The sequence below is a fragment of the Chionomys nivalis genome, chromosome 4 (assembly GCF_950005125.1).
Source record: "Chionomys nivalis chromosome 4, mChiNiv1.1, whole genome shotgun sequence".
Classification (NCBI taxonomy): Eukaryota; Metazoa; Chordata; class Mammalia; order Rodentia; family Cricetidae; genus Chionomys; species Chionomys nivalis.
Genome location: NC_080089.1, coordinates 118,231,160 through 118,245,826, shown reverse-complemented (window position 1 = coordinate 118,245,826; position 14,667 = coordinate 118,231,160). Strand labels below are relative to the sequence as shown.

Genomic DNA, 14,667 nt, shown 5'->3' with positions numbered 1-14,667 from the left:
TCCGCCCACGGGGAAGAGCGACTCGGCTGCGCGGGGCGGGGCTGGAGCTCTGCAAGGCCGAGGGCCGGCGGAGGCAGGGGGATGCCGCCGGCTTCTGGTCGGCGTCGGGCCTGGGACGGGGCCCGTTCTGTTTGACGCCTGGGGTCCGGGGGTGCAAGCGGCTCTGATTGACTCTTAGGGAGGACGCCTGGAAGCTTTCCAGGGTTGCTGACAGATCCGGTTCCACTTTTCTGACCCCGGGGCCTGCTGTCGCACGACTCCGGCGAATGGGTAGAGATCCCTGTCCCCGCTGGCCGACCACCTGAAAACCCTGCTTCTTCCCGTAGCTGGGGCGGTTTGCGTGGGTGTCCTGACTTGGGCGCTCTTCAAGTTCCTTTCCACTCCAAACTGCGGTGTCGCACGCCTTTAAACCTTGGGTGTGTAATCGAATCCTGTGCGTTTTAAAAGTTTCCAGCGCATTGCGAGCCGCCTGGTTTTCGTTTAAAGTCACACTAACCTCAGAGGAGCAGACGTTTCTAAAGGCGCATTCTGTCTTTCAACAGTTTTAACTGCAGCCGTGGATAAGCAACTGTGAGATGCTCCCTGAGGCGTCTCTACCTGGTGTGAACAGCCCAGTACACTCACACAGACTAACAAGCTGTGACTTCACCGGCATATTGTTTATTTTTTTTTAAACTTTGCGCGTGTTCACATGAGTGCAGGCACGAGGATGCCACACAGACTTGTGGAGGTCGGAGGACCACAGGTGCCTGCCCTTACCTTCTTGTTTGAGGCAGAGTCTTTTCATTCTTGGCAGCTGTGCTGCCTGCTCTGGGGCTAGGCTATTGGGCTTTACAGCATCTCACCCTAAGAGCTGGGATTACAGAAGTGCTCTATGGCCTGGCTGAAGGTGCATTCTGGGGGTCCAAATTTAGGTCCCCTTGATGAGACACGAGAGATCCAGAATAATGGACAGACCCAGACAAGACCTGGTAAAGTGTAGCGTGAGTGTGTATTTGTGAGTTCTTGCATGTGTTTGGGTGAACTAGTGTGTGTGAGAGAGAGGAAAACTAGAAAAGTTGAACAAAGAGGATGAAGCTGAAAATTATAAATGCTCTGATTTGTATGGCTTCTGACATTCTGATGATTTCCTTCCTAATTTGTATTCTTACTGTGGTGTGAATATAAGTGTGCACAGGCCATTAAATGTGTGCAGGATTCAGAGCCAGTTCTCTCTTTTCATCCCCGTGTGAGCTCCGAGGGATAGAACTCAGTCAAGTTTGCATACCCAGCACTTTTTACCACCACCATCTGCATCCACTGTCTCACCAAACCAATCCCTGTGTCTATAGGTACACATGTTCCCGAAGTGTAACTCTTCCAGCTTAGCGTTTTCTCACTTAGTATTTTCCTTGATCCCTAAAAATTCACACTAAACAACCAATTACTCGTTTTAAAAATATTTCAACTCTGTTTAATACATGCTTGGAAGTGAAAAATTAGGGCTGATCAAGGCAGTTATATTTTCCAAGTGTTTAAATGCCAATTCCTTATCAGTATATTCATATATTCATAAATTATCTGTACCTTTCTGCTTTTACACAGAATAACACCTTTTCTTTTGGACAATGCCTGCTTGGAATGCTGAGCATTTGACCTGGTTGTTGGGTTTTTTTTTTCATTTTTTTTTTGTGGTTATTGATTTCAACTTGACACAAGCTGTTCTCCATCAAATTGATAGGCACACAAGTCTGTGGAACGTTTTTCTTGATTAATGAATAATGGGGGAGGGGTAGAACTATCCCTGGGTTGTATAAAAAAGCAGACTGACCAAGCCCAGAAGCAGTGTTCCTCCATGGTCCCTACTTCAGTTCCTGTCTTGAGTTCTTCCCTGAAGGTGGAAGCCAAGTTAACCCTTTTCTACCCACGCTGCTTTTGGTCACCGTACTGATCCGAGCAATAGAAACTCTGAGACAGTGTTCCATGTGATCTGAAGCTGTTGTGTTGAATGCGCAGGAGTTTTTATGTGTACTGTTGGGAAGGGGAAAAGAAGGGATTTGGGCGGGAGAAGATATCTTAAATGATTTTTATTTTGAAATAATTTGGATTTTTAAAAGTCTGCAAAAATACTGAGTTCTCATGTGCCAATGCCAGCTTCCCTGATGCTAATTCCGTGTTCTTAGTACTATTCCTGAACAGAGAAACCACACTGACACCTTTCCCTTAGTGACCTGCATATCTTGGTCGGAGCGCACCAGGCTCCCACACACTCCAGGATCCAGTCCTTAGCTTTGAATAAAGGCGTCGTCCCAGACAAGATGACCGGGTACAGAGCTGCGCAGTAGGGCAGGCCTGCAGGAAGTCAACAACCTTTCCTGAACCCATCTCCTGAACACTGTCTGAGAAAGGATGCTTATCTTTCCTGTGCACACAAGCTGCTGTTTGAGTAAATTACACACAAGGGGACCCTTTTTTTTCCTTGTGTGGATGTCTGAAGACAGGAAGTCAGCCTCAGGACGCATCTTCAATTACTCTCTAATCTTGTTTTCTCTCTCTCTCTCTCTTTCTTTCTCTCTTTCTCTCTCTTCCTTTCTTAAGTCAGGATCCCTTATTGACCCAGAACTCACCAGTTAGGCTCGGCTGGCTGAACAGGGAGTCCCCAGGGCCCCACCTCTCTCCACCTGACCAGCATTAGTATTAGAAGCTTAGGCTTCAATGCCCAGTATTTTAATGTGGGTGCTGGGGATTGAACTCAGGTCCTCCTGCTTGCAATGGCAAGCAGTTTACAGACAGATGTAACATGTTACAGAATAGAAAGACTGATCAGATAATCCAGGTGTCGTCTTTATTAGGATATGAATTACAACAGGAGTCCCTTTGAAAGCAATGTGCCAAGTGCCCACTCTTTCCTCCAGATACATTCAGCTCCGACGATTAAAATCACAGCCTTTTTTCTTGGGCTCCTCTCCTCATTCCCAGCGTGTTCAGAGGTGCTTCATTCTCCCCTCACTCAGACGCTCCTGTTCTGCTTCACCATTGAGAGTAATGGGGTCCTGTTTCTCCGAGTCTGAAATAAGGTGGTGTGTGTGCGCGTGCACGTGCGTGCATGCATGTACACACACACAGGAGTGTCTGTTTGGAAGAATCCCCTCTGCTGTCTTCATGCACAGCCTCTCCCAGTGAACTATGTTTCTCTGTATCCTAAGCACTATTCAGATCTACCCCTGTCGGCCAGGGATCCCATGACTAATGTGAAAGGCAGGTGTATCCTCTTGTCAAGTAAGTGCCTCTGCTCTTTTGGGAATTCACACCTTGGAAGAGACCCCCACCCAGCACAGTTTTCTGGAGCCTGTGCAGGGCCTCTGGCGAGCCCTGGATGCTCAGCTTGCTGGTCACTCACCTCACCGTTGCCTGGGTCTACAGTCTTGACCGGGAGGAAGTTGAACACAGAATGGAAGATCATCCTACCCCCTAATGCCCTGGAGGTTGGTCTGTTGAATCACGGATACGTTTTAGATTGCTCCTGCCACAACCACGCCTGTCATACACTAATCACGTTCCCGTCTGGTATTTTGGGTCTACCTTTCTGTTCCATCTTGTAATGGAGCAAACGCCTGCTACAACGGTTGGTGAAAGGGAGTCACAGAACTCAGTTTAGGCAGAGGCTGCCTTTCCCCACGCACCCCTCACTCAACTGGTCAGGGCTGCCAGTGGCAAGGTGGAACAGACCATCCCACTGGCAGTTACTACAGTGTAAAAGTCCCCGCTGCATGCAGAGCACAGAGGTGTGGGGACCCCCAGACAGGGTCACCCAAGAGGGATTATTAATGAAGGGGTCAGGTCAGGCAAGGACACATTACTGCTATTGCAGTGTTGGGCAAAGAGAGGGCACTCCCAGGTGGGCTGTGGGGAGAGGGAGGAGACAAAGTCTGCTCCATAGGAAACCATTCTCCTGGCACTCTGCATCTCCTTGGATGGCACAGTTGCTGTGTGACTTAGCAGAGGCCCAGAAAGGTAGTTGGTCCTCAGAGGACTGCAGGCACCATAGCCTGCCTGCTTCCCTTCCCTTCTCTTACGGTTTACATTGCTCACAGTGGAACCTAGGCAATTCTGGCACTTGTGATAGAACTAAAATTGTGTGTGTGTGTGTGTGTATGTGTATGTGTATGCATGCACGTACGTGCGCACACATGTATGGCAGGTGTGCATTCCTGTGCACTCACACTTTGAAGCCGGAAGAGGTCACTGGGAGTCTGACTTTATCCTTCTCTGAGACAGGTCTCACTGAACCTAAGAGGGAAGCCAGCAAACCCCAGAGATGCCCTCTCTGTTCTCATGTCCACACCTAACTTTTTTTTTCCAAGATAGGATTTTGCTGTGTAACAGCCATGGCTGTCCTGAAACTCACTCTGTAGACCAGGCTGACCTCAAACTCACAGAGATCTGCCTGTCTCTGCCTCCTGAGTGCTGGGCTTAAAGGCATGAGTCACCACTGCCTAGCTCACATCTGGCTTTTTATGTGGGTGCTGGGGATTTGAACTCAGCTCACATCTTCTGGTGTTACTGTGTATTTAGTATACATTTTATATGGAGTCAGTGTGTATAGTTTTCTTAATTGTGTGAGGAGTTAGCATCTGTATTAATGACTAAGTATAATTTTTTTTTTTTAAAGATTTATTTATTATGTATACAACTTTCAGCCTCCATTTATACCCACACGCCAGAGGAGGGTGCCAGATCTCTTTACAGATGGTTTGGAGCCACCATGTGGTTGCTGGGAATTGAACTCAGGGCCTCTGGAAGAGCAGACAGTGCTCTTAACCACTGAGCCATCTCTCCAGCCCTAAGTATAATTTTTAATGAATGTAGTTGGATCTGTGTCTGCTTATGGGTGGTCCTGTCGTACCACATGGTATACAGTCGTCTGTTGATGGATGTTTGGATAGTAGGTTGTTTCTTTTGTTGTTTTTCATAAATACACAAATAAATACAATAAAATCTGTAACGACTTTTATATTCACATTGATTCAAAGATCCTTTAGAGACAAGTATTAGTAAAGTGGCAATGATCATCTAGATACATTTTGTTTAATTTTCTTCTTGGGACAAACTCATGAAAATAATACTGTGATGTCAGTGTGTAGACATTTGCATTCCTTGTTGCTGGTTTGCTTTCTGGAAGGTGGTGGGTTGCTGAGTCTGTCCATGGTGTGTGAAAATGCCTGATTCTCCAGATGTGTTCACAGCTGAGTTCTTCCCGTCTTTCAGCTTTGGTAAATTGGAAATAGGGATGTCTCTTGTTAATTTTTACTTGTTCTCTTAGTGGCCTTGAACATCTTTTCCGATGTGGTTGGTGTGCTTCTTTTGAGAGTTGTGTTTGCTGCCTATGGTGGTTTGTTGTTGGTTTGTCCCCTGCCCCTTGAGTCCTGGTAACTCTGCAGCTGAGGGATGTTAACTCTTGCTTGCCATATGTTGCCGATACTGATGAGGGTCTGCTTTGGAAAGTAAATGGCACAGAGTCTCCTAAGTGAGAGTAAGTAGTGAGCAATGTTTATTATGGATTTCTGAGTGAAAAAAAATGAAATTTATGCTCTGGCAATGCTGAAGTATGCGTGGGCAGCCTGAATACGGTGGTTCTGTTGAACTTGTCCATGTTGGGTTTATGGTCTAAGTTCATGAGGACAACTGGCCAGGTCTCTTCCTCATTATGGATTTCTATGAGTTCTCCTATACCTGCTTGAAGGGAAGCCTGCTCTGGCTTTCTCGGCAAGATTGTTTTATGACCTGATAATTATGAATAAGATAGACTATTAACCATGTCAGTGTAGACATGTTCAGCTGCGCTGACCTTTGATGCATGTCCACACATTCTGAACACTGCTCTTTCTCGTCCCGGAGTTCTCCTCTACTCCAGTGGGAAGCCTTGTGGTCATGTGTGATGCACAGAGGTTGTCATTCCCCAGCCGCCATTAATAGCTGTTTGGAAGCACGAACTGATGCCATCTTAGATGTCAGCCTCTTGGTCTAGACCCTTGCTAACACAGCCGATCTGGTCTGATCTTAGGAGCCGAGCAGGTCTAGACCATTGCTAACACAGCCCATCTGCTCTGATCTTAGAAGCTGAGCAGGTCCAACCTTGCATGAAAGAGTGATGGTGACCTTTGGTCTCCATAGGTCTTCACAGGGCATCCTGATGCATCTGGAGATCAAACACCTGACCAGAGCAGCTTAGGGGAGGCCAAGGTTGGCGCCTGAGGCAACTGGTCACATGACATCCACAGCCAAGAGCACAGAGAGACAGATGGGCCCAAGCGCCTGCTAGCCGCTTAAGCTCAGTTAGCTTTCTTCACTCTGTACATTTCATGGCCCAGCCTAGGTGCCACCCACAATGAACTGCATCTCCCTACACCAGTTTACAGTTGTGAATCTCCCACCAACCTTTCCAGACACTTCCTCAACTGAGACTCTTCTCTAAGCAGCATCTGAATTGTGGCAAGTTGACATTTAAAACTGTCACACAGGCATTTCCAAGACATTGTTAGCCAGGCAGTGGTGGTGAGTTCAAGGCCAGCCTGGTCTACAAAGCCAGTTCTAAGACAATCAAGGCTACATAGAGAAACCTGAAAAACAAACAAAATCCAAGACATTGTTATGGAAGTTAGTATTTGAGTATCGATGGAGAAGACAGCTCCAGTCGGGAGAGAGTGTATAATTTAAACCCTAAATTGATCTCAAAAGCCTGTTTAAGGCCTGACCCAAACAAAGTCTACACCATTTCCAGGGCAGGGAGAGAGGTTGATCAGTCCACACCAGACAATCTGTGTCTGTTCGGATGCTTTGGTGCTGGAGGGCAGGTTCATGGGCAGGAAGCTGTCCTGCTGGAGCAGTGCTGTGTGCGTGCATGCTTTCAGACTTTGGAGTCTTTGAAACTGATGGAGGCACACACAGTCTTAAGAGTTAGTAAAGTGTTGGGTCTGCCCTGGAGAATCCCGGCTCACCGGTGAAGAAGGGAGACAACACACCATGCTTGGGAGGTCCGGTAGTGGGAGTATGAGACGGGCTCACACACCATCTCAAGTCCAGACGCAGAGACTGACCAGTGCTGTGTAGGCTCCTGTGCCCATGGAGCTGATGCCTTCCCACCATGAGGGACTGGGAGCCAGAGTCAGTACTTTCTCCCTCAAGTTCTTTCCTGTCAGACACTCAGTCACAGCCGCGGGAAAATGACTGCTGCAGAATGTGAAGTCATCGCTTTGCCCACAGTCCTACCTAAGGAGCCAAGCCCAGGCTGCAGCAGTGGGAGAGAGGCCAAGCTCTCCGTGTGTGGCCAGTAGCCGTGCAGGGGGTGTTGGGCAGTGCAACCCCTCTCTGTGCTCTAGGAGACCAGACTTTCCTGTCTCTACCATCCCAGGGGGCCCTGGAAATGGAGAAAGAATGGGGGAGGGCTGGTTCTTCCCCTGAGGGGCTGACCTGGAGTTAGAATTCCTGATTTCTTACATACCTGGAATTTAGTCTGTGTCCATGCAACACAGGTAGACTGGGCAAGCAGTCCAGTGACTGCAATGATGAAGGCAGGGAGTGTCCGTTCAGTGTGTGACACAGGCCTGCCAGTGGCTACTTTCTTGTTCTTTGGTCTTTTGTCAGAGCTGATAAGTTTGCATAAATTACAGACTCCCTACAGTATCCTGAAGTGTGAACTCTGCCCCTCAGCCCTTTGTTTACTCCCCTGGGAGGAATATCTCTTCCTGCCCAGGGAATGCCTCAGCAAGGGCTTCTAGTTTAACATTCAAAGATTTCATGCACCCAGCCCCCATTCAGCCCCACACTGTGAGACCTGCTGCCTCTCAGCACATCTAGGGAAAGTGATGAGAACCACTGTGTTTACCATTGCTTCTCTGTTCCTACCTTGCAATAAAAAGTTTAAGAGAAGCCCAGGATCCCTTCACCTGGACCCCCTGGTTCTGTCGGATCTCTAATCTGATACAGTTCCTCTGCACCTGTCACTGGAGAGAAAGTGGAAACACTGATCAAGGTTGTTTGTTTTGTGACTGCTGAATAGTTTTTTTTATTCTCTCTCTCTCTCTCTTTTGTTGTTGCTTTTGTTCTCTTATCTTTGAAACATTTAATTTTGCCGAATTAAATGTCAGACCCCAGCATCTACAATATAACAAACTTGGGCCTCATGAGCACCTGTAACTCTGAAGAATACAAACAATACAAAGACCTGCTTTCATGCACAGTACAACACACACACACATGTACGAACACACCCACACATGCAAATGTACACACGCATGCATATAGTCATACAGATACATACAAGTTAATTAGTTCTTTTTTAAAAAAAACCAAGATGGAGAAAGTAATAAATTGTGTATCTATTAGTAAATAGGATTTAGTAGAATTAGGTGAGGAGATGCTTAGGCCAGCCCCTCCTGTGCAGTGGGCCGTCAGTAAAATGAGCCTTTCCCTGCTGATAGGAGCCCTGCCTGCCTCTCTGTGTGTCCTTAACCTAGTTTGGCAGCTGCTCCCAGGAAACACAGCTCTACCCTGCTTCCCGTGGTTGTCATTGTTCTTGCTGCATCATTAGCAGTGGAATTCAGACAGATTTCTATTTCAATTGTGTGTATAGACATTCAGTGCACACCTTTAGTCCCAGCCCTTGTAGGGTCCAACCACGACAGGCTCAACAGAGACCACCCAGGCACCACCTAAGAATAGATCAGACAAAGGAAATTCCTTACACACCAACCATTATAGATAAAATCACCTACCAGCACACACTCATCCCGACAAATGCCAGCCAACCCGGGGTCCTGAACCTTAGAAATCCCTCACCCCAACCTCTGCTATTATAAAAACCCTACCCCAACTGAGCCTGAGACTCTCTGATTGTGCCAGTGCCTTGGACACATGGAGAGTCCAAGTTCAAATTTGAAAAAGAATAAAGACTCTTTGCTTTTGACTTGATCTCCTTGTTGGTTTTTGGGGGACTCCGTGATTTGGACCTAACAGTCCCCAGGAGGCAGAACCATGGAGATAGATCTTAATGAGTGTGAAGCCAGCTTGGTTTATCTACATAAAAAGTTCCAAGTCAGCCAGGGCTATGTAGTGAGATCTTGTCTAAAAAAATGATATATATAAAATTTATTATTTATATAAATTTATATTTTTATAAGGTTAATTATATATTAAGTTTATGTAATTTATTTTATATATACTTTTATATAGTAAATTTATAATTCATATAATTATATGGAAGCATTTTTATATATATATGAGAGAGAAAATGCATGTGTGCGTGCGTGCACACATTGTCTGGTCTTCAGCAGAAGCCTTTGTCTGAGTCCCTCATCCGCCGTCCTGGAAGTAGAAGTCCTGGCTTGGGTTCTTACTCGGGTGCCACTTTTAGCATGTGTAGTTTGAGCAAAAGTTTCTGCAGTGGCTCTGCCTAGCAGGGATAGTGCAGCAGCTAGCATGTTGCTTTCTTTCCAGAATAACTGACTTTTGCTTTTTGTTTTAATTTTCAGTAAGCTTGTCAAAGATGAGAGTGACTTTATCAACTTTGGATACTTGTGAAAGCTCCTTCACACCCCTGGTGGTCATAGAACTTGCCCAGGATGTCAAAGAGGAAACCAAAGAATGGCTCAAAAACAGAATTGTCGCTAAAAAGAAAGATGGAGGTTAGTGCAACAGTCACTCTACCAGCCTGGCCATGGTCAGTCCCTGATGTGTGTTGGCAGATGTGTTTACATGCTATCTCTTGGCTCTCTATCGGCTGTCTGTGGCTTGAAAGGAGATCTTAAATCAGCACTAGACTAAAAACCCCACTAGACTGTGGGCCATGGAAGTGGCTTTCCTCGTGTTTCTAAAGGCCACGCCTACCACTTGGCACACGTGTGGTAGGAGTGTCATATGTACTTCTCATGTGAGCAGACATGACGTGCTGAGCGCCATGGGTTGTTGTGACCCCAAGGGAAGGGTGCATCTGGTACCTCCTGTAGACACTGCTGTCCAGACGGGGAAATGAGCGCTGATTCCTAGACTGTGGAGTGAACATGCTGTTAGTGGATGAATCGTCAGAGCTGTGCACAGCACACACACGTGAACACGTGAACCTTAAACGTGGCTGCCGTAGTGAGGGAGGGAAAGCGAGGCGTTGGGGACACTGACAACTTCTGACACTGTGGCTTAGCAGGAACTGGGCTGGAGAAAAAGTCGAGGGCTTTGACTAACCAGACAGCTCCTAGAATACACAGACCCACTAGCTGTCCCAGCTGAGGACTGAAGTCAGGCCCTGAACAGTGCTGTAAACCAATGTCTTCAGAATAGACTTTTCAAATTAAAGTGCTTTTAGAAGTAATTGAGCCAAAAGGAAAGACTACTTGCTTGCTGCAGTTTGAACTCTTTCCACCTGGGCTGGAGCCTCCTCGTCACATTTCTGTGATTTAGGAGTAACTCCAGAGAGTCCCAGCTTCCTTTGCTTCGCCCTGTGTCTTCAGGGACTCTCAGGAGAAGGAAGGGACAGATGCACTTCCCCACTTGGGCAGTTATAGGAGAGAGTACCGTGGATCCCTTGGGGAGGATGTGCAGTGCATTTACTATTTTATCATTATTTATATTTAGGTTATTTATCATTTTATTATTTCTAAACTGCTGTTTTAACTGTGGTGATATAACAATGAGGGGCCTGTCAGATTTGAGAGGGCTAAGACCAAATGGGAGGGCACTGGGCTCCTGAAGAAAATGCAGGGTCTCCCCAACCTCCACCAGTGCTTCCCAGGAGCCTTAGCTTCACTCTCGGTGGAAGGCTGGGTGCTGAGATGGTGGGGCCAGGCTTCTGTGGAGGTCTGCAGGGAGATCCCTCCCCAAGCCTCACATCTAACTCAGTTTATAAAGTGCAAGAACAGGGCTTCCAATAATCCAGGCGGCATACTGAATTCCTCGGGGCATCTGACCCATTTAGGAACGAAGAGTAAGTTGTTAAGAATCCAGGGGGTTATCTTGGAAATGACCTGTTGAGGCAGTGCCTGATGAATCCACCTGAGCTCTGAACCAGCCCTTTGGGGTCCCTTTCTTAAACAAGAGCCAAAAGAAGATTGTCACGTGTCTGATCCGAGGGAGATGGAGAAGCAGATGAAGGGTAGCACGTGCCAGGAGGAGGATGGAGAGCTCAGCCCTCAGAGACAGAAAGAGATGTCACCCACAAATGAAGAATGTGTTAGAAAGTCCGTCTTGTAGGAAAAGCAGCTTTTACAAAGTGAAAACATAAAATCCTGTGTGAAAAATCAAAGTGGTTGAGGTAACATTAGTAAGACCTCCAAGAACAAAGAGCAAAATGTGCAGGCAAAGAAAGTACCAGCAGCCCAGAGGCTGACACCACCTAGAAGTGTAGTGGGAGCTGCGGGCTGTGTTCCTGCCGCCCCAGCTCCTGGTCGCCTGGCTAGCTTATGCCCCGAAATAACAACACATAAATTGTATTCACTTAAACACTGCTTGGCCCATTAGCTCTAGCCCTTACTGGCTAATTCTCATATCCCGATCAACCCATCTCTAATAATCTATGTAGCATCAGTCTTACCAGGAAAGATTCAGCATGTCTGACCTGGCGGCTTGCTTCATTGCGTCTGTCTCTGAGAGGAGCTGCCCTGCATCTGAGCTCACTTCCTCTTCCTCCCAGCATTCTGTTCTGTTTACTCCACCCACCTATGTTCTAACCTATGAGGGCCAAGCAGTTTCTTTATTTTTAACCAATGACCTTCCTCCATCATAGAAGGATGGGTATGGGAGAACTCAGTAGAGATGGACTCAGGGCCCATTCTGGCTTTCAGGGAGAGAGATGCCCTGTGACCAGCTGCACCAGTGAAAGTTCCAGAGCCCTGGTGATTAAGATGCAACAGTCCTACAGTAACAAAGAGAGCAAAGTCAGGTCCAGTCTCGTGCAGAGCAGTGGAATCCTCTCAGTTCTGAAGGAATTCTGGACATTCCTAGCCAACAGTGGAAGGGCAGAGTACAGAGGGGCTGCTCCAGCAAAGGTCCCCTTACAGCAGTGTGTGTAGGGGAGACTTAGCAGAGCGCAGGAGATAGGACTGTTAAGTGCAGTAGGCTAGACAGTGGGTAAGACAGAGACTCTGGTGAGGGTCGCCAGCTAGCCTGACTTGTCACAGCAGCAGAGGCAGGCAGGTCGTCTTGGAGGCTGCACCACGTCTCCTCCCATAGAGGGGCCTTGCTCACACTCAGGATCAGCTTTGGTTTTCCATGCAAATGGCACTCAGCTAGGACTTGAAGGTGTATTGGGGAAAGACGCACAGAGCAGAGTGTGTAGGTAGCTGCAACCCCATGTAAGCATAACACTTGTGCAAGCCTTGAACACAGTCCAGCTCTACGAAAGCATCAGGCAGAGGGACTCTGCTCACAGGAATGGCCTTGTTGCCCACCTCCGTTTAGTGCTTGTGTTAGTAGGGGCTACAGAGATGGTTCATGTAGGGGCTAGGGAGATGGGTCAGTAGGGGCTGGGGAGATGGGTCAGTAGGGGCTGGGGAGATGGGTCAGTGGTGGCTAGGGAGATGGGTCAGTGGTGGCTAGGGAGATGGGTCAGTGGTGTCTGGGGAGATGGGTCAGTGGTGTCTGGGGAGATGGGTCAGTGGTGTCTGGGGAGATGGGTCAGTGGTGTCTGGGGAGATGGGTCAGTGGTGTCTGGGGAGATGGGTCAGTGGTGTCTGGGGAGATGGGTCAGTGGTGTCTGGGGAGATGGGTCAGTGGTGTCTGGGGAGATGGGTCAGTGGTATCTAAGGAGATGGGTCAGTGGTGTCTGGGGAGATGGGTCAGTGGTGTCTGGGGAGATGGGTCAGTGGTGTCTGGGGAGATGGGTCAGTGGTATCTAAGGAGATGGGTCAGTGGTGTCTGGGGAGATGGGTCAGTGGTATCTAAGGAGATGGGTCAGTGGTGTCTGGGGAGATGGGTCAGTGGTAAAAGTGCTTGGCATAAAAGCAGGAGGACATCTTTTTATCTCTGACACATTGGTGAGATTCTGTAATCCCAGAACAGGGGCTGCAGATTCAGGGGAATCCCTGTGAGCTATTGGCTAGACAGTCTAGCTAAATTGCTGAGTTTCAGTTCAGTGAGAGACTGTGTCTCAAAAAGTAAGGAGGAGGACAATTGAAGAAGACAGTCGACACCAACCTCTCGTCCACATGTGCACATCCACACATGTCTGTTCACATGTGCACTCGTGTGCACACATATGCACAAACACAAGCATTAACTTCTATTCCAACTTCCTTATCTTCCCTTTTACTTGGATAACAGATTTAAATTGCTAATATAATTTCATTTCCTTATACCAAGAAGAAACATTGTATCTTTATAGATTTTCTGAAAATTTGTGTCTGCTTTGTTCTGTACTGCGCTGTCTTGTGTTTGACAGGTGCCCAGTTGCTGTTTAGACCACTGTTAAATAAGTGTGAGAAGGAAACAATAGGAAACCAGAATTTGTACCTCGTTGGTGCCTCCAACATCAGACTGTTGCTTGGGGCAGAAGCGGTGGGGCTGGTGAAGGAATGTACAGATGCGGCCATGCGGGCCTTCACCTATGGGACCCGCCACAGCTTCAAAGGCTTCCATGGTAAGCAGAGGATTGGTTTGCTGTAGAGACGTGTTTGATGGGATCAGGGGTCTACCAGCACCGGGTAGTCGATATCTAGGCTGTGTGGGCCTTACTCTGCTCTGCTGTTTTGAGCAAAACAGTAGCCCTGGACCATAAGGAGATGATGAACCGGCTGTGTGGAGTCCTTGAGCCGTATGTAACTTACCTCCCTGGGGTGGATGAACACAAGTTAGAATGGATGCCTTGTTTACATTGTTCTAATTTCAGTAATACATATGCATGGGCAAATGAAAGTTCAGGATTTAAGAACCTCACTTCTTAAGTTTTCTGGCTCCTTCTGATGTGGTGGGATGATGGGTATGTCCTGTCATTTAAGGGCATCTCAGAATATTCTGGAGAGAACCGGGGCCTCAGGCTGTCTGAAGGAGGGGCGCTTGTTTCAAGTGTGTGGGCTCCTGGCAGCGCTGATTGAGTTAGGACATGGACTTAGGCCTTTGGTACTAACTCACTGTAAAGCTTTTCACCTCAGTGATACTGTGATCTGGGTAACATTTTCCTCAATAAAAAGATTTATCTGTCAGAGCTGCTGTTTTCTTACAGACTTTATTCTCCACAGTGCTTGGTTCCAGGATGGAGTGAGGCCAATGTGACAGTTTGGTTGGGGCTTTCCCGTTTAAGCCCTCTTGTCCACCTGCGTTAGAAACATTGGTACAGTTCAAAATGTGCAAGCTTAGACAACTCCCCCGGACACACACACACACACACACACTCTCTACCTCCCCCATTAAACACGTCCTGCATTCAGAGTGTGGCCTCTGACCATTGGCTTCAAGTAAGGCCAGGGCAATGTGTGCTAATGGACTTTGGTGCCAGAGAAACTTTGAAATGACTGAAGGCAGAGTTAGAAATCAGAGCGGACACGGTACCCTCATATCTAAAGTGCTTTGCCACATTTTAACTTTCCAGTTGTACTTTGGCAGCTCCGTAGGTTGTTTTTTATATTTATGGCATTTCTATAACCACAAGCCTAAGTTAATAACGTAATTAACACTATTAATTTTACATTGCTACTAGAAAGTAAC

The 14,667-nt window shown here is 47.4% G+C and overlaps 1 protein-coding gene across 2 annotated transcripts in view; it reads left to right on the top strand.

The window, feature by feature from the left end:
- Ano10 (anoctamin 10) overlaps nucleotides 1-14,667 on the top strand; it is a 105,858-nt gene that overhangs the window by 144 nt on the left and 91,047 nt on the right. The window contains exons 1-3 of one of the 2 annotated variants that reach the window (XM_057767300.1): nucleotides 397-416; nucleotides 9,510-9,662; nucleotides 13,406-13,603. In XM_057767300.1, the coding sequence (XP_057623283.1) occupies nucleotides 9,524-9,662; nucleotides 13,406-13,603 (337 nt within the window). In that variant the 5' untranslated portion in view covers nucleotides 397-416; nucleotides 9,510-9,523. Of the gene's footprint in view, nucleotides 1-396; nucleotides 417-9,509; nucleotides 9,663-13,405; nucleotides 13,604-14,667 lie in introns of those variants that run through there. The other variant, XM_057767302.1, reaches the window with a different exon arrangement.